General features: G+C 52.6%; 1 protein-coding gene across 11 annotated transcripts in view; it reads right to left on the bottom strand.

Annotated features, from left to right (window-relative positions):
• Nucleotides 1-18,017, bottom strand: part of Lhx4 (LIM homeobox 4) — an 82,835-nt gene extending 64,818 nt beyond the window's left edge. For 5 of the 11 annotated variants that reach the window (XR_013426407.1, XR_013426406.1, XR_013426409.1 and 2 more), the window contains exons 1-2: nucleotides 1,637-3,924; nucleotides 1,387-1,558 (exon numbers count right to left, since the gene is read on the bottom strand). Coding sequence is in view for 6 of the 11 variants with exons in the window: in XM_078022416.1 (XP_077878542.1) it covers nucleotides 1,387-1,558; nucleotides 1,637-1,859 (395 nt within the window). In the remaining 5 variants the exon portion in view is untranslated. Of the gene's footprint in view, nucleotides 1-1,386; nucleotides 1,559-1,636; nucleotides 3,928-11,799; nucleotides 13,504-17,667 lie in introns of those variants that run through there. The other 6 variants (XM_005319740.4, XM_078022415.1, XM_021722600.3 and 3 more) reach the window with 6 other exon arrangements.
• Between the last annotated feature and the right edge of the window lie 2,107 nt (nucleotides 18,018-20,124).

Genomic DNA, 20,124 nt, shown 5'->3' with positions numbered 1-20,124 from the left:
CAGGACCCATGACAGGCTCTTCCACTCACACCCACTAAAGAGCTTTGAGAATCTTCCAAAACTGAATCCACATATTCCTGTGGCCCAACCTCGGGGAGCACCGGGGGACCCTGTGTGCTGGGCCGGGGGCTGTGCTTTCTCCTGCTCCTCTTCCCTGCTCCTCCCGTCTCAAGAGGGTGCGCACCAGCTCCGGGGGCTGGCCCTTGGCTTTGAATGTTTCAGGCCTTGGGCAGCCTCCCCCACAGCCCCGCTTCACTCCTCTGAGTCACCCAGGGCTCAGTGTCACTGACTGGTGTCACCCCCTCCAGCCCTTGTTCTTGGCTTTGCTGTGATGCGTGGTCCCTGGTGACTAATAGATCCTAGGAGAGAAGTCCCCATCTAAGTGGCACTAAAACCGATCCCAGGAGGCTTCCTCACCCGAACCCAAAGCTCCGCCAGGATTTTTTGGATGGACCCAACCCAAGAATGGAAGACCCCAGACCATCTTAAAAGCCACCACGGGGAGGTCACCAGGTGAACAGAGGGAATGGAGGGAGGAAGGGGGAATGGGAGTAGGAAAGACAGCAGAATGAGTCGGACATCACTCTCCTATGTCATATATGAAAACACGACCAGTGTCACTCCACATCACGCACCACCCACCGCAGGAGTGGGAAGCTACACTCCAAGACCATGAGAGGTCAAAATATGTCCTATTGTCATGTAAAACCAAGAACAACAACAAAAAGCCACCCCTCAGGTGACAGAACTTCACACATGTTGACCTGTTTGAAGCTAATAACAACCTTATGAGGTAGGAACTATTATCAGCAGCCCTGTTTTACAGATAGAACAAAGGAGGAACCAGAGAAGGTAAGTAACTGCCCAAGAATGCACAGCCAATAACTGGGTTCAGGCTCTTCACTGTCACAGGAGAGCGCCTCTTCATCGTGTTTCCATCTACACTGGCAACGCTGTGGGGCCGGGCTTGACTCCCACCAGGGAGATTATCCAAGCCTCTGGGGTCCTTGAACAGCGTGGGGAACACCACGGAGGCTCTTCCAGGAATGGGCAGAACTAAAGCTCCCTCTGAAAGTCTGCAATGACGCAGCCAAGTGCCCTGGGGGCCCAGTCACCAGGACAGAAAGAGCGACTCCTTACGGATTTGCAGAAATCCTCTGCTAGCCCTCCTCCATCTCGAAGCTGGCCCCTGCTCCTGCCAGCTCGGGCGAGGCCTGGCTGGTGATCAGAAGGGGGACCCCAATGAGGGGTATCCTCCCACCAGCAGGATTCACCCACCCCAGCCAGGGGGTCCTCTGCCCCCCACCACCACTGCAGACATCCCCCTCGCTGCATGGGAGGGGCAGGGCCAGGACGAGGGCAGGGGCTGCCAGGGTCCCCACGTACTTGAAGAAGTCCTCCTTGCAGTAGACGCTGCCCGCTCTGGAGAAGCACCGGTCGGCCAGCTGCATCTGGCAGTCCGCACACTTGAGGCAGGAGCTGTGCCAGTGTCTGTCCAGGACCTTCAGGATGAACTTGTCCAGGATATGCTGGTTGCAGCCGGCGCACTGGGGGATCTCTGTGGGGAGAAGGGAGAGGCAGCGTGAGCCTTCACCTAGACCTGGGACCAGCCCAGGCCCGGGGGACGCCTTCCCACCTGTCTGTGCAGGAGCGACAAGACCCAGACCCTCAAGGCTGCCACCTGTTCTCCGTGGGGTGAAGCTGTGCTGAGAACCTGGGCCCCAGTGAGTCCCAGCTTGCCGTGGACTGCAGGAGAGGCCCTCTGGCCGGAGAAGCAAGTCATGGGGGTGGGAGCCGCACAGGGCAGTGAAGAAGGCAGGCCTGAGGTGCTCCTGGAGAGGCAACCTCAGTGTTCGCATGAATTGCAACAGGTACTGTAGATTGGCTCCAACAGTATGCCTCCTGAATGCCTTCCTGCGCCGCGACAGGGGAGTTACACACTGATTTTCCGGATCTCCCTGCAGCTCTGATTCTGAGTTCTAACTCAGGGGACAGCTGCGGGGCAGGCTCCCCTTGCACTGGTGTGGACCATGGCAGAGGTGGTGAGTTGCTATGGTTGAAAAGTCCTGATCGATCATGGCAAAGACACTGACATCCTGGGGGCCTGGGGGCTGTTCCTGGAACCTTGGCCTAGAGCTGTCTCTGCTGAGTTGAAAGCCACCTAATACCTGGTAATGAATCACTTTCCACTTAAACCGTGAAAGTGGAATCTGTTGTCTGCAACTGAACCCTAGCCTCTGCCTCCCGCCGTTCCTGCCTGGCTTCCTATCCAAGGTCTGTTGCTTGGACATCCCATCTCTTTGCTCAGAGAGCTGATAGTATTTTGAGTCATCAACTATTTCAAAATCTACAAAATGGTCAAGCTTCCATGGTTGGGTAAACAAATAATGCTAGTGTCTCTAACCATTTCCCCTGTAAACCCCTCCAAAGGGGAAGGTACCTATAGCATCCTTGTGACCTAGTGCCTCTGAGGTCCCCAATCTGGGGCTTCCCTCCCGCTATAGACAGCACTCTGCTAATGTCTGTCTGCACGCAGTCTGCTCACTAAAAGGGGGATCCTGAAGAGGCAGGAGCTGTCCTCCTCACCGGAAGCAGGCGCCTGGCATGCAAGGGTATCCCCGTGAATGTTGATCTCTGAGTAACAACTGGTGGAATCCTTGGGACCAAAGTGGACCAAGGTGACACCGTTGCTCAATACCTCAGAGACACTCCACAATGTCCCCAAGTTCCTAAAACCAAACCTCACAGGAATCACAAGTGTTTGTCCATTCATATCGTGTTCATGGTTGAAATTAACTCTTAAAATGTTAGTGAATTAGGGAATTCTCAAAGCACTGGGAGAAAAACTTTAACACATGAAAACCTACATAGAGAGGAGGCTTTCTCACGTTAAGACACTTGTATTTAAGATGGGCTATTGGGACACTAAATGCTATCTGTAGCCCTACATGCGCAAGCGCTGGCCTTGGAGCCAGTTAAGTCCAGTCCCACCTGCTCCTGATGACGTCAGCACAAGGAGCATTTGCATAAAAGTCAGACCCACAAGCCAGTGACGTGCCTTCCCCCTGGCTCAGGCCAAGAACCAGGAGCCACTCCGGGGAGTCGCATGCAGGCGTGGACACTGGCGTGGACACTGCCAGCTGTCCCAGTTTTTCATTTCAAAGGGTTTCCTCCTTGGGAAAGAAACTGTTGGATTCATAAGTATTTGTCCAGAAGGTCCGATGTGCCCCACGAAGTGCCAAGCACACAGTGGCTACAAGAATGTCCATGTGATAAGAGGGGACAGGAAGGACCCTGGTGAAGACCATGGACTGTGGAGCCAGGCCTCCCGAGTGGGCGAATCCTCCTCTACGCCTTCACCTTGGACACATTATTGAGCTCCTGGGCTCCAGCTCCACTGTGAGAAGGAGGTGGTGCTGCCCACTGTGCTCAGGGGCCTTTTGTGAAGCGTCCAGGAAGGAAGCCATGAAAGCTCCACGCAGACGTCTTCACGGGGTGCTCCACTAACCCTGAGACCCAGGGAACTCTGGTGGCGCTGGGCAGCAGGCCCCAGATCCTCCCTGGCTCTGGGCCACTAAGGCCACGAGTCCTGCCTGGGTTTGCCATGTAGGGGCCTTGGAGGAAGCCACCCAGAGCAGGAGACGAGGGGTATGCCCACAGATTCATCTCCAGCAAGGTTTGTGCCCAGAGATTAACCCCACTGAGGGTGCCAGAGAGAAGACCTGGGGCCAGCGTTGACTCCCAGACCCCAACACTAAAGCAGACGGACAGTCCTTTCAGCTTGGAGCCATGTTTCTGCCAGGTCACGGTGGGCTGCCCAAAGTAGGGGTCCCCATGCCACCAAAGTGGGCCTCGGGACCAAAGTGGGCCCTGGGGGTTGGCACCAAGGTAGGACATACACTGAGGGTGACTTTGAGTTAAAAAATAAAAACCTTTCCCCCCACTGTATTCCACGGTTGATTGTTTGAGAGATGATTGTTTGTTTGTTTTAAGATAATTTAGAAAGAGCTTCCACAGTAATAACGGGGAAGCTGGGGCTGGGGCTGTGGTAGAATGCTCAGTGGTAGAGCGCTCGCCTAGCATGTGTGAGGCACTGGGTTCCATTCTCCACCACATAAAAATAAATAAAAATAAAGGTTCATTGAAAACTAAATATATATATATATATATATTTTTTTTTTTTTAAAAATAACAGGGAAGCTGGGCACCAAGAGCCTGCTGTGAGCTACGCCAGGGCTTGGATGTCTGTTAACCCGCTGATCCACACAACTCAGTGAGATGGCATCGCCTCCCTATCTCACGGATAAGGAGCAGCCAGGAGGTGAGCAGTGTGCCCAAGGTCCCACAGCCAGGGGACCAAGGTGAACAGACAGAGCTGGTGTTTCCCCTGAGGTGGACTAAGCCCCCTCCCTGCACCCAAGGGTCCTGAACCGTCACCTCACCTGGTTTGACCCTGACACTTCACAGAGGGGAAATGGAGGAGGCAGAGAGGCATCTCGGAACCCCTCCATGTACAGTGACAAGGACATGAGCCACTGGCCTCTTGTGCTCCCTAACTTGTGGGAGGTGGAAATGTCCGAGGCACACATTTAGGTTATCTGTGCAGAACACACAGTATCATGTGGCACGTCCCCCAGTGCCCAGGGGAGGGCTGGAAGCAGGAACCCCATCCCTGCGTCCCTCCACCAGCTCCCAGTGCCAGCTGGTTGTGGCCCCTGGCAAGCTCAGCCCCCTGCCTACCCGTGAGGGGGTAAAGACCTATGAACGCAGGCCGCAGAGTTCAGTCGCGTGGCCCCCACATGATTACAAAGAAAGGCGCATCTCTAGAAATTTTTCAAGAGTAACAATATAAACATTTTTTTGGGGGGGGGTCTACCACACATCATTGTTCTCATCACTTTACAATCCGAAGAGCCTGAACAGGACAGAGGTCAAATGGGTTTCCTATCAGAAATGAAGTTACAACCAAAACTTCCAAAGACAAGAGGATGCCAAATCCCCAGCAAGCTCAACCACTTCACACTTTATTTATATCATGGAATCCCACATTAAAAACTGAAATTTATCGCCAGTTATGGTGGAGCACACCTGTAATCCCAACACCTCGGGAGGCTGAGGCAGGAAGAGCACAAGTTCAAAGCCAGCCTCAGTAACCATCTCTAACCACCTTGGCAAGACCCTATCTCAAAATAAAAAATAAAAATAAAAAGAATATATATATATTATATATGTATATATATATATGTGTGTGTATATATATATATATATATATATTTGGCTGGGAATGTAGCTCAGTGGTTAAGCACACCTGGGGTCAATCCTTGATACAAAACAAACAAAAACTGATTTTTAACCAGATCCTTGAAGTCACTAATGAGCAGATCTTGCTCTATGAACCCAGTTCCCAATAGGAGGGGTCCTTTCATTTAAAATGAAAGTTTTTATCTTAACTGCACGAGTGTTCTGTGGTGATATTCCCTGCTGGGTCTCTGCAGAGGGTAAACTCAGGCATGAAAAGATAGCAAGCTCCTGGAACAGCCCAGGAATGGATGGATGCAGAACCACTCAATCCAGTACCACTCCTCATCAGCAGGGCCTCCCTCCCACCAAAGTCCTGTGCCCTGAGTGACGTGGTTCAAGGCACAGACCTAAGCCCACAGGGAGAGAATCTGCAGACACCCTTTCACACACACATTCAATGCATGGAGATATATATATATATAGATATATAGATATATATATTCCCATACTCAGTCTATGTATTTGTGACATAGAGTCACAAATAAAGATACACCAGGAGACACGTGAACTCATATGTACACAAGCTTTACCTGGCTTGACCCTGTCATTTTAGAGGAGAAATAGAGGCAGAGAGATAAACTCAAAGCTGCTCTGTATACAGTGACCAGGGAAAGATGGGCCACTGGCCACAAAGGCACACACATTACACACTCCTACACACACACACACACACACACACACACATACCTATTCATGAATGCTCAAAGGCACACATATAGCAGACACATACACACGCTCAACCATACACACACTACACACACACACACACGCCACACACACACACACACACACACACATACACACACACCTCCATACTCCTGCTGTCACTCTGACAAAAAGCCAATTCTTCTGAAGTCAAGCCCTAAGGAAAGGAAGCCTTTGGGAGTGCGGGAGCTGTCCAGTCCTGAAGTAGTGGGGAGGGCAGGGAGTGACAGAAATAGGGAGCCAGCAGGAGTGGAAACACCCCTCAAATATGCTTTAGAGAGGGCCAAAGATCCTGGATGAGTTTATAAGTTTTCAGATCTGTGCAGAGTTTGGACTTTCAAATCTTTACATCGGCTAACTTGTTATAGATTGGAGTCAGACCTTAATTTAGACCCTAATTCTACCCTGAACGTGATCTTGGACAAATTACTAAATCTCCTTGAGCTTGGTTTTCTTATCTATAAAATGAGGACAGTGGCACGGGTCAGTTATTGCTGTGTTGTGATCACATAGGCTAATGAGTGTGACACACCCAACTCCACAAGAGATTTGCCAAATCTGTGGCCTAGCTCCCTTCTCCTTTGTCTCATGATCAGTCACCAATAAGATTAATTTATATATTTAATTAGCATCTAAACTATTTCAGGTGCACACAGGCCTGTAATTCCAGCAACTTGGGAGGCTGAGGCAGGATCACAAGTTGGAGGCCAGCCTCAGCAACTTAGCAAGACCTTGTCTCAAAATTAAAAAATGAAAAGGGCTGGGGATGTATCTCAGAATAAAGCACCCCTGAGTTCAACTCCCACTACCAAAATGCAGCTTTTATCCTCCCCCTGCCCCCACCAAAACTCTGGAAACTCCTCTACCCTCTTAAATCTAAAATATCCAGGTGTACACCCTTTCTAATCAACATCACCCAAGTGGATGAACAGCAGATTAATGCAACATTGCAAAGGTGTGTTCTCTTGAGGATAAAGAAATCTGGCAGAGTTCTCTACACATTGAGGGCAAATTTGCCAGACATTGGTCCCCTCCGCACCCTCGAGTGTTGAAAACAGACGCTGAGGTCATCGACTGCCTGATGTCACCCACTGTTGCTGTCATGCATCTAAGTAAGAGGGAAATGGGTTCAAATGAACACTTGAGGCTTCTAGCATTTTTCCTGGAGACATCTAAATGTTCAAAGGAAAAGTAACTCATTCTTGTTTGATAAGAAATGGCCCAGACCCTTTGACGGTAGCCATAATCCACTTCTTCATGGGGAAGCCCATAAAACCCACACAGAGCCCTCAGAGAACCTGAAGTATTGCAGTAGGTTGCACTCAGCGCATTTTTCAGAGTGGCCTGCCAGAAAATGGGTTCTGTTTTTAAGTCCCCAAGTTCCTCCAGTAGAAGTTTTAGAAAGCTGGGACACGGAAGGGATCAAGAGGTCTGATGTGGCCTGCGGCAGACCAGATTGCTCCCACCCCCTGGTGCCATCTAATAAGAACTGTGCGTTTTTATTCCCTGCTCACGTTTCTTCATTTCCAAGAAACTGCTCTTGAGGAACCAGGAGCCACCATGAAACATTTCACAGAGGGTCTGTGTTTATTTGATCGATTTTAATTTTTTTAAAAAAGTGGCATTTTCTATCTCCTTGGCCACCGAAGATCAACAGGGTGAAGGAAAAAAGAATTCCACTAAGGAGCCTCCAGCCAGAATCAACACACCTGACCCCGGTTTCCAAAATGTATTTAAAAGTGTGCACCTCCCTGGGAAAACGGATCTTGGTTTCAGATATTTCCACTGGAATCATGATGCTGGTGCGTTAGTTTACTATTTAAAAAAAAAAAACAGGTTATTTTGTACAGATAGGAATGATGTTTATTTGACTCTGCTCTGAGACTGGAACAATATCTTGTAAAATTTGAACCTTGACGTACCACCAGGACTTGGAGTCCTTTGAGGCATGGCTTCTTAACTGTCTTTTAAAGAAAGAGTTCCTTTTTCTTTGTTGCTTTCTTTTCTTTTTTTAATTTAATTTTATTTTTTAAATTTATTTTGTAATTGAACTTGACAGCCTAATGCTCGGGGGACAAGATTTTCAAAGCTGCTTTCAAGAAAGGGAGCTGGGACAGTGGGCGAAGCTTCCAGGGTTCCCTGTTGGCAGATCCCACTTCCCCTGTTGCTAGGCTGGTCCATCTTCCCAGGACACACAGGAGGGCTCCAGTCCCCTCTGTCTGCACAATGGGAACCCCTGGTGACCCTGGTCCGTACCTTAGGATCACCATCACTTTACAGTCAATACCTTCACATCTCACTCGCTCTTCCCAGTGTCCCGTGCAGCGGGCATTGTCCACAGGTGAAAGTTATGAGGACAAGGGGCTTCCCCAAGGGCACTCAGTTTGGGGCAGAATAGGGGAAAAGAAACTTCCTTTCTCTGGGGCAGTTTCTGGGGCTGACTGAAGACCAGGGTTTCCACGAGTGCTCACCAGAGCCGTCTCTCTCTGGGAGTCTTGCCCCAAATCCTTTTGCAGGTGACTTCGCTCCAGGAGTTAGTGGGTTTTGAGCTTAATTAACACTTGGCCAAAACACTTCATTTTGTTTATTTACATTTCTTTACTGACCACTGACTGTAGGAGAAGCCAAACGGGGCTTTAAGGAAACACGTGTTCAATTGAAATACTGTGTAAATGCTTTCCTTGGAATTTTGGACTCCTTCCTCCCATGTAAGGGGGAGAAAACGGCAGGCAGACCTAGCTGCTGGGTGGCCTCAGCCCCTCAGGAGGAAAGCAGGAGGCTGGTTTTAAAAAGCAGGTTTGGGAAGTACTCTCAGTGGGGACTCAGGCGGTGAATGACTAGCCCTACAGTGGATCAATGGCCCAAGACCCCAGGACAGGTCAAGTCCTAGCACACCTGCCTAAACGCACCCCTGAGTTCTGTATGTCCAAGAATCACCATGGAGGTACAATTAAATTGAAACTAAAGTTCCATCACTAGATAAATATTTCAAAAGTAAAGCTTTCCAACACAAAGGGGACATCACCCCTGACAATAAAATCCTGTTTTCTGGTCACAACTTTCCTTTTGAATCACCTGCTGTGACTGGCTCATCTGTGCACTGCTTACACTGAGGGACAGCCTGAGATCCAAGACTGGGTTTTACCCATGACGAAACCTGACTAGAAGACTTTCTTGGCTCTTTGTCATTAAGGACAGTTCATTTTTAGTGGTTTTTAGTTCATTTTGTGGTTTCCTTTTTTTAAAAACTTTTTGCACTTATTCTAAACTTGGGTGTTTTGAAGAGATCATAAAATAATTTTTCAAAATGTCTTCTAAAATCTCACTTAAGTGATTTTCATAATCTCACAAAAATAAATAACACTGCTTACATATGAAAATCAAATATTAATACTTAAAAACTTAAGGAGAAAACATTCAATTGAACTTTATGGTATTTTGTGATGGTGACCACAGACAGCATTAAGCAAAGAGAGCAGGAAATGTTTGAAAATCCTAATTTTAAAAATTGGTATTACATTTAAGGTCAATCATATTCTCTATCATAATTATATCCACTTACATGCTTAATAAGCATCAATATACACACATCTTGTCTAATTTCTAGGGTCTTTTATTTTTAATTTGTCTTGACAAATGACTAGCATCTAGAAGAAAGTCCTGCTTCACACCTGGAAATGACCATACCTGGGTTGTCATTTTTCTCTGTTGCACTCCCAGAATCTGTCCCACAATAGATCCTATTTGTTTTACTTGCTCTGCTCGTCTGGGGCCCCTCTGAAAATCTCCTTTGTTCTTGTGCTTAGTTCAAAAACAGTAACCTCTTCAATAAAAGAGACAATTCAAAAATGTGATGGAGATCACTTCAACGCTACCATTTCAGGACTGTAATTTGGAGAATGTTTTAATAGAAGGTGTCTGGTGGCAACAGAAATACACAATGTCAATATGTACTTCGAGGGACAGGATTATTTTCCAGATGATAGAATGTCATAGAATTAGTATCCTTCAGCAGGATATCAAATATTCTCAGTAATTGCATATAAAACAGAAGAATCATACTAAGCGAATACATGGGAGTGTATGGAAATACTGTGGGCACATCTCTGTCTCCACTCCATCTTCACATTTAATCATTGCTAAATCTCCACGATGCAGTTTTCTGATGTCTCATGCAGTAGCAATAGCCCATGTGTTTGGCAGCCTCTCCCTCATAAGAAGAAACTTTCAATTAATTTGGCTGCAAGTTTTATCTCTATTAAGCTATTCCCAGAACCAATCCCTTAACCCCCTAACATTATAATTAAAGCAAATTATACTTTAAAGGCATTTGGGGGTGAGGTACCGCAGTAAAACATCTGTGAGGTGTGCCAGACTGCCAGTGCAGGGGGTGGGGAGACCTGAGAAAAGAAACGCACCAAAATAACAGGAGGCATCAGGACCGGGCTCCCAGGAAGATTACCCAGTTGGCCACTAATACAGTTACCCAAAGTACATTTTCTAAGGGAGAATCAATTTCAATTTCGCCAATTAACCTGTCCACCTATCCCCAACAACAGAGCCTCAAAATGGTTGGTTTGTACTCCATTTTGATCAGGGCTCCTATAAAACTGAGGACTGAATATAGGGCAAACCTCACAGCAGCACATACTTGTATTTGATTTTTTTTTCCTTCTGCAAACAATAGAAGCCCTGTTGGTGGGTGGGTACTGTCCCACACCTGCCACACACTTCCCTCCCACAGCTCCTCCACAGAGGGTGAGTGACAGTGACGGGTCTCACCATCCTGCAGCCTGCTGGATGCGTGACCTCCAAAGAAAGGTGCTGTGACTCCTGCCCAACCCCATGTTCCTTCCTACAAAGATTTCACAAAAGGAAGGAAGGGAGAGGAAAGGATGGGGAGAAGGGAAGGAGCAAAGCAGGAAGGAAAAAAGGAAGCCTTTTCAAGCCACCAAGCCAGGTTGGAATTTTACTAACAGCAGTGGACCCCGTTTGCTCCCACGTGTACTATAGTCATCCTTAACCCTCATTCCAGGAAGGCAGAAAAGGCAGAGATCACTACAGAAGTAAAACCCCCACCAGATCCAATTCTCCAAACCCAGCAGTGTATACAGAAACGAATCTGGTGTTGCCACAGTGAAATGCTGCTTCAGCCTTGAGTTGCCCAGAGTGGGCAATATTACTTCTTTCCTCCTCTCATCAGCTAAACTGGTTCCAAGTCTATTCCTTCCAAAGCCTGGCAGTTCTATTCCTGATAAATCTCCCTAATTGAAATAAATGGCACAAGGTCCCTTCATCCAAATTCACCCACCCTCCCCCATCCACAAATTTCCCAGCCAGAGAAATCCACCAGATATCCACCATCCCTGCCCAAAACAAGAAGCTCAACGAGATTAAAAACACACACACACACACACACACACACATAATGGAGGGGGAAAAAAGGTTAATCCCTGTTAAATAATTTTCCATTCCTGCAGGACTGCAAGGGCAACCTCCCTCTCTTTGCCCCACGTCCCCTGCGCATCACCGGGCACTCTCTGGGTCGCCTGCTAATGCGGGTGCTAAGTAATCACTAATTGACTGTAACACAGAGTGAAAGGGCGCTAAAATCCCAGGCAAATGGGAAGTTAGGACAATGCAAATATTTAGGACTCGAGGCTGTCTACACCTGGTCCGCGGGGTCATCAGGTCGCTGTTCAAAATACAAGCCTCCCAGGGGCGGGTGTTTTTGTCCACTCGATGGGAGGAAATTGCTTTGTGCGTTCCCTGCCTCCCCCACCTCCGCCTCACCTGTAGCAGGACTCGATTTTAAAAATTTACCCTGGTATTTGCAGTCAGGTAGGCGGTCTCCAAGGCGTCCTGGGGGCTCCCATTGCCCTAATCCCCGCAGCATTCAGACTACATTCTTGCTTTAGCCCGCTCTGGTTTGGGCAGGTCAAGAGGGGGGCACGCCTAGCTTCCGAGGTCCTTCCTTTAACCTTCTGCCTCCAACAGTTTTATCCTGCCCCAGCTTTCCCTGTGAATCCTTTTCTTCTTCATGATTTTACCCTTTCTTCTTCATTTCCACCTTTCCGTCTCTTAGACCAATTCGTCCTGTTGTCCAAAAGAAAAAGGGGGAAAAAAGTCCCATCCTGGGAAAAAAAACAACCCCTGGTGACATGGAGAGAAGCCCGCGCTGGGTTTTAGGCCGCCGGCGGCTCCAACATCCAGGGTGCAACCCACCGCCTGCGCCGGCTCGCCCGCCGGGCGCACAGGGTCGCCACTGGTGGAATTTAATTTACATCTTCGGCTGCCTGGGCAGAGTCTCTCTTGAGCCGGTCGCGTTTCCAGTGGTCAAGGTCCGCTAAACGGACTGCTGGGAGGCGCACGGAACCGGGCCGATCACTGGGCCGCGCGGATAGTCTGCCGACTAGGAGGAGTCCAGGCTCCCGAACTGGGAGCCTCACTTTCCAAAGGTTAAGAAGTCACGGAAAGGCTCGAGCTGTGGGCGACCAGGTTTACTTTCGTCTTTCCAAACGCTTGGCGCGAAAAGGGAGCGAGAGGTTTCAACCCGGCTGTCTCTTGCGGGGCGTGCAGGGCACACTCGCGCCTGTGGCGCGGCTCCTCGCGGAAATGTGTCTCTGCCACTGCTCTAAAGGTCAGAAAAAAGGTCTCGGTTTGGCCAATCCCAGATCAGCCGAGCCTCAGGGCTACTTGGGAGAATAAGCCCTGAAAAGGAACCCGCATAACGCGCAGACTGGAGACAGGAAAAGGACCTAGGCGCAGAAACGCCAAATGCGGAGCGCGGGGAGTACGCAGGCAGCGCCTCCCTTGCCCACTTCGCCGCGACCTCTGCTCCTGGCCGCGGGCCGCCGGCTGCCCATAGCCGGTGATCCCAGTAAGACATCCTGTCCTCGTCTGTCTCCAGGCGCGAACCTCCTAAAACCCAGGGCGAGCGCCCAGGGCAGTGCACAGCAAACTCTCCCGGAGGAAATTCATCATCTGTCTGTTCCCCGGCCACTCTGGCCAGCGCTTGCCAGAGCACCCGGCTGGAAGCACCCGGCCCCAGTGGCAGGGAGGTCATGCAGGTCGCGCTCCCAGACCCGCGGACTCGGCTCTGGCCCAGCCCCACGCCGCCCCTCCTGGCTCCGGTTATCCGCGAGCCCAGGCCACGCGGTCCAGGGAGGAAACCAACTCTAGTAGGGTCTTGGTTCCTCTTCCCAGTCCCGACTTTCCGAGGTAACTGGGGCCGCTCAGTGCCGCTCTCTCACCCTCTCTACCGTCCAGCTGGGCGTCGGGCTTTGAACGTGCATTCTGCGCGCTCAACGCTCAGACTTCCCTTCTCCCTTCCTGCCTTCTCGGATCGAGGTCACCGACACTGGAGCCCTTGCGCCTGCCAGGCGCTCTCAGCTAGGACGGGCTTTTCCAAATTCTCTGCTGGGTAGTTGGCAGCTTTGACTGCGGGCTGGGGCAGGATCCTGGCGGATAGAGAATCCGAACCCCAACCCACCAGGCTTAAATCGGCCGGCGGGGACAACTAGCCTGGCCTTTAAAACTGGCTTGTGCCCAAGAATATTTGGGTGAGTTGGGGCGGGAGACCTGTGAGGCCCCGGTTGCTGTTTGAAATTGTGTACTGGAATCGGTTCGCCTCTTTATTCACATATACACATGTATTATGTTGTCGCGGGTTTTTTCCTGAACCATGAGACAAGGCATCAGAGAGAAAAGGCTCACCCCAGAGTTTAAGAGAAGCCCTGGCCTGGGAAATTAGTCCCCAAGAAATCCCCAAGCAGGATGATAAACACCGTGGGGGACCAGAACTTGCCAGGCGACCTGCGCTGGTAGGTTTGTCCCCACGCACCCAGAATGAGTCACAGGAAGGGAAAAAGGGGTAGTGCGACGCCCAAGAGAAGTGCCTCACCCAGAGCCTACCAAATACAAAATGAATGAAGTAGCCTTTTCCCAAAGCTTCGGGATTCCTAGGGCTTGCAGGCAGTAGTCATTTTAGGAGACAAACAAGGGGATGGATGGCAGTCACCTGGGGCCGCCTTTCCTTTTACCACCCGGGAGGGACCTGGCAGGTTTCTCCTTTCTCCCACGGAGGTGGCCACACTCCGACCAGCGCTGCTGTGCTGCGGGTGGCAGTTGTTCCTTCTTTGGGTGCCTGGGCAGATGACTGGAAGATGGGTCAAAACTGAGTGCCAAAGGCGCATAAACGCCCCACCTTCCCATACACCCCGAATTTTTCTGAGTCTCCTTAGCGGACAAGAGGGGCCAGCACAAGCCAGATGCAGGAGGGCAACGCTCGGTTCCGAGAAGGCAGCTTCGGAGGTGGCTCGGGAAGCACGCACCCACCGCACCGAGCGCTGACCGACGGCGGGCGCTCTCAGAACTTGGACCTCGGCGTCCCTACAGCCTGAAAGCGGCGACAAGGGCCACCGGGACAGGGGCAGGCTGTGCCCGGAAACAGAGATAAATAAAGAGATCAGAGATAGAGCGCGCTGCGACCACAAGCTGCGACCCCAAATCGTGGGCCAAGAAGTCGGAACCCAGGAGTTTAGGGTCAAGCCCCTTTCCAAACCTACCCACACCGCCCCCAGAAGGACACCGAGCCCTTTCAAAGGGCCCTTGGTGCGTCCTGGAAGTGACCCGTCGGGCTCCTTGGGTCAGAGCGCTCGCCGTCATCCTGCGCAAGGCGGGGAGTTCCTTAGGAGGCGGTGGCGGGACCCGCGAACCAAACCGCCATCTAAGAGGCGCGGCGTGTGGAAGGGGGTGGGGGACCAGCTCCCAGCCTCCTCCGCCCAATTCTTTCTGAGCTCTCGGCTCCGGGACGGGACGATGCCCTTCGAGCGTGAGGAGCTGGAGCTGGTCCGAGCGGTGCGCAGGAGGAGGGACCCCGCTGCTCCAGGATGGGTCCGCGCCACCTCTGGGAAGAGCAGCACCGCGAGGGCGAAGGAGCTAACCAGGAGCCAGCGGTGGCGGGAGGCAGGGGCAGAGTGGGAGGAAGAGGGCGGAATGTGGGCAGAAACTGGCGAAGGGAGAGAAATTATTACATTACTTGGTAACGTTTTCCTGAAGGGAATGAATTTCGCTCATCCTCAAATAAACGAAAGAAAATTCCGACTGTCACAAACTGGATTTTAAATTCTTCCCAAACTCCCTTAGATGTAAGGGCACCAAAGGCGGAGATAAGGGGATCCCTAGACCTGTGCTCTGTTTGTGGTGGCTCAGGTGATGAAGAAGCAGAATCTAAGGGGAGGGGCTCAATACAAACCTTCTGGTTGGCAGGTCGGAGGGACCCCTGGGAGAGTATTTCCTTGTCCTTCCAACCCAGGGTTGAGAGTCCTGGGATTACCTTTCTGTCCCCCTGAGGCCCGTGGGTATGCTCCCCCTAGACACGCTCCCTACCGCACCCCCACACTGAGGTCTTAAGCCCCAGGGCCCAACCCAGGAAAGAGAATAGTTGGGTATACAGGAGTGGGGGACCACACCCCACCTGTCCTCCAGCCCCAGCACCAAGAGTTTAACAGCTAGTGGTCAGGTCTGCTGTAAGGAAAGGAATAATCCACATAAATTTCAAAAGGTGGTGGTGGGGGAGGGAGATAAAAAGAAAGAAAAAGAAAAACATTCCAAGGTCTTTAGGGATTGGGACCCTCAATTTTGACTGGTTTCTCCTCCAGCTGATTACCTTTCTGTCCCCCTGAGGCCCATGGGCCACTGAACTGAGGAAAGACAAAAGAGAGCACTGATCACCCACCCTTGTTATGACATTGCCTTGTGGGCCACCCTGAGATAAGGATTCCTTTCTTTACCTCTTTAGTGTTCCACAGTTTGAACCCAGACCTAGAGCCTTGACAAACTGTAGCTCTGGAGCCAAATTCTGGGCATTTTGAGTGCTTGAGGACCAACACCAAGGTTGTCTCTGAGCAAGACAAGCAAAAATTAAGATAAACCCACACAGCCCAGTATACCCCAAAAGGATAGGGTACTTCGTTGTTCCTGACAGGTCACCTCCTTATCAAAGAATTTGAGCCCAGACCACCGACCGGCTACCAAGGTCACAATCACACATGTGCACCTTTGCCCCACTCTGCACTCCCCTCCTGCACAGCTTCAGGCAGCTTAAGGACTTGGGCACCTTTGCCAAGTTTGTGTTTCTGTTTGTGCAGAGGCTGAAAGCCCACTGCATCTCTTCAAACTGGGGCACCGGGTGTGGGGGGAGGCAACATGAACCTCCAACGCCTCCCACAGAACACCTTAGCAGTAAATTCCCCAAGACACAGCACAGAGTTGAAACTGCCAACAGTTGACGCGAAAAGACTCAAAGAATAACTGTAGGATATAGGGAAGAAACATCTAGATAGGCTTGAATTAAGCTATCCTCTTTTAATCCCTTCCCAAAAACTTCCCAGGGAAGCCCAGGGCACTGGCTTTCCAGCCTGTCCTTTGAGGTATGACCAGGACAGAAATCCTGCGATGGAGAACCGGGGCGCAGGAGGGCGCGCTGGTGCGCCCTAGTTCGTAGGCGGTCACAATCCCCTCGGTGAGCCTGCTCTTAAAAAAAAAATACCGTAGCTACAGCACCACTAAAGAAGTCGCAGGCGGAAGTACAGCCCCTTGGCAAGCAGAGCGAGAAAACCCTTCTTCTCTCCACGATGCCCAGGGGCGCTCTGCTGAACGCACCAGCCAGAGGGGCAGGACTTAGGCTGCACCCGCCACGAGCGCGCGCGACACTTGAGGACCTGTTTTGGTCTCCGCACATATTCAGTCTCTCACGGACTCTTGGTTTCCGAGTGAGAGACGGACAGATTCCCTACGGGAAAATCTCTGCGTGCGCACATTCATACACACAGAAAGACCTAGGGACAAACACGCCCCAAGCTCGCGCCGCCTTGCCAATTTCAGGCGCGGGAAGAAAGCGAGAGGGCTGGCAAAGCGCGCACACACCTCAGCCTCTCCCTCCTCCAAATCCGGGCCACCCTGATGGCCTGCCCTCGCCTGCGCGAAGGCTGAACCCCGAGTTCACAACTTCGTCTCGGCGTCTCTCCCTCCTCTGCATTCCTTGGGTAACTGGAATGTGGTGAGCAGATTCCCTCACAAGAAGCAGTAGGTCCCCCAGGCGGCGAGTGCCGCGGGCAGCAGCGGCTGGGGACGCACCAGACACTCTGGCCCGGGAGCGCGGGCGGCTCAGACTTGTGGCCGGTGCTTCCGCGCCGCCAGCCCCGGGGGGCGGGGGGATGCGCTCTCCAACTTCCCGCCAGCCGGGGTGAAGTTGCACTAGAGGTCCGGCGAGCTTTGACCGCCACCCAGGAATGAGGGACGAGGCAGGGGACCACCCTGGCCCTCAGGCCTGGCCTGCAGCTCGAACCCCACTGATGTCCCCAAACAGCACTCTCCCCGGCATTCCCAGAAAAGCCATGGACTGAAGAGGCGGGTTTCGGTACCCTGGGCCCTCCTGAGTAGGGTCCAGGAAGCTTTCACCTTCGGCCCCTAACAGTAAAGAGCCAGGCCCTTCAAACGCACTCTGGCTGGTGCCCCTGCCCTGTGACCGCCTCTGCGCCCCGGCCACCGGCCCTTCCTGGCCAGGGCCAGGAGCAGCGTCCGGCCCGCCCAGCACCAGCTGAGGCTGTTAGCTGTCTGGTTATCAAATTAAATCAGCGAGAAAGGAGGTTGTCTTACGTTGCATCGGCACACCGAGCATCTCCGGGAGCCCCTTGACAGCCCCCTCCGCGGGGACCGCCGCGCTCTGCATCATCTTGGAGCAAGAGCCAGCGAGTCGCAGTCCACGGAGATCTCTGGCTCTCTCCCTCTAGCTGGGTTCCGAAATTTGAAAATAATGACAAGAAACCCCAGCAGGCCGCTGAAGTCACAGTGGAAGCCGGGCCCTCGGCCTCTCCGGGAGGACTCCACAGGCTGGCCGGTCCCCTCCCCCCGCCAGTCCTCAGTCTGTTTCCAATCCCTTTGATCTCGCTCTCCGGGGTTGGTGCACATCCCGGGTAGAGGAGACGCTGTTGCTGCAGCCCTGGCTCTTTCCCCTCCTCCTTCCCCCGCCCGATCTCTCCCCTTCCCCCTCCACCCTTCGCGTGCCGGCCGCGGGGGAGGCCGCGGTCACCCAGGCATTTTGATTCATTCACACTGCGGGAGCGGCCGTGACGTCGCTTTCCGCAGGGAGGCCCGCCCTGCAGCCAGGGCTCCCACCCGACCGCGGGCAGACGACCCCAGCCGGGGTGGGGGTCCCGGTGCCCCCCGTGAGCCCGGCGGTGCAGAAGGGCGGGGCCGCGTGGAGCGGGGCGGGGCTTCGCCGCCTCCTCCCCCGCCCCCCGTGCGGGCCGGCTCCGGGGTATAAATACCGCTGCGGGCTGGGCCGCGGCAGCAGGTGGCCCAGGACCGGGGCGTCCACGGCCAGCCGGTTTTCCCGGGTTCCCTTGGGGTTCCGGATCGGCGGATCGCGTCCTCCCAGCCTGTCAGTTCTGGCCAAGGGGCGGGGCAGGGCGGGACCCTCCGCCGCCGGGGCCTGGGGACAGTCTGCCCCTCGCGCGTTCTCGGTGCCCAGCTTCTCTCCGCCGGACCGAGCGCGCTCCGGAGCCGGATGACTCCATCCTCCTCCTCCTCCTCTCTGGCCAGTTCCTTTCCCGCCGGCACTTCCAGCCCCTGCTGTCTCTCCCCCGCGTCTGGCTGAGGCTGGGCCAGGGACAGCCCGTACTCGGCCCGGAACGCACGAGTCACGCAGCGGGCCGCGGCGGCAGCCGGCTGGCCGAAGGCAGGCGGCCAGGGACAGAGCACCGAGGGGGGCGCGGGTCCCCAAGCGCGCCCCCCGCACGCCGCGGCCTGCCCCCGGGAGTCCGCACTGCCCAGGCTCTCGATCGAATCCCGGCCGCCGCGACCCTCCGGCCGGGGTTCACCCGGCTGTGTCCTCCTCTGGGTCCCCAGAGACCGCTGTGCCTCGCCGGCTGCCACCGCGGGCGTTTTGAACAATTCTGGACCACGTGTGTGCAGGGCGGTAACGTGCACACGGACACCCGGGCTGACCAGCGGAGGGCTTGTGTGGCCACGGAATTTAACACACGCGCGCGCGCACACACTCGCGCACACACACTCACACACACACACGCACACGCACACACGCACACACACACACACACACACAGAGCTTAAAACACATTATGCCGAATGTGAATTCCTGGCAGACAGAAAGCAAGTCCCAGGGCTGGGACGAGTTCTCCGCAGAAATCCTCTAACCCCTCGACGCCTCCCGACAGCAGGCGCCCGAAGCCCACCCCGCCAACCCCGGGCCCAGTCTTTTTCGGGATCCCAGCCTCGCGACTTCGCCACCTCGAATTTCGTTCTAGAGTTGAAGCTGGGTGTTTCTTTCCAGCCTAGTGGGATCCCGCTTGGGCGGAAAGGGACGCTGCGGGCCCTCCCCGCCTTCCAGAGCGGTCCCTGCCCTTTCCTCTGGCCTGGTCCTCAAACTGGTCACACCTGCCCACCTTTCGGGGCTGGTGAGGGAGGAGCGTCGGGCTGGGGGCGGGGTGACGTGGCCGTCTGCGCCGCTTAGGATTTGTCTCCAGAGGTCACAGTGACTTCTGTGTGTGTTGTCCTGGTGCTGGGCTGGGGTCAGGTCTTCCTCTGTTAACCTGCAAGCTGACTCTAGGGCGTGAGTCAGAATATGTGCAAGGAAAAAAAAAAAAAAGCAGAGACCCTGGTGATAATTTCAGTGCTTACCAAATATTTTCTACAGAAATATTTCCAGTAAACCAACCCGGGGAGATGTCCGCTTCATTAGCAACCAAAGACTTGCAAAGCAAAACAAGAAAGAACACACCTCTTTTTTGTTAAGCGGTCAGAGGGGAAGAAATTGCAGCGTTCAGAGCCGGTGAAGAAGCCTAGAAACTGGTACTCTCACAAATATTGCTGATGTGCTTATAAACTCTTAATATCCGTTTGGAAAGCAATTTGGCAATATGTATCACACCTATAAATTTTTCAAACCTTTTAGCTCATGTAATTTCACTTTTGAGTGACTAGTCCACGACAATAATTTAGAATTTTTTTTAAAAGTTTCATGCATGAAGATGTTTATTACAGTATTAAGTTTTGGAGAAAAATAGCCTAAATGTGTAACAAAGGATAAGTGAC

Source organism: Ictidomys tridecemlineatus, chromosome 10 (genome assembly GCF_052094955.1).
Source record: "Ictidomys tridecemlineatus isolate mIctTri1 chromosome 10, mIctTri1.hap1, whole genome shotgun sequence".
Taxonomy (NCBI): domain Eukaryota; kingdom Metazoa; phylum Chordata; class Mammalia; order Rodentia; family Sciuridae; genus Ictidomys; species Ictidomys tridecemlineatus.
This window is presented reverse-complemented; position numbering and strand designations above follow the sequence as displayed.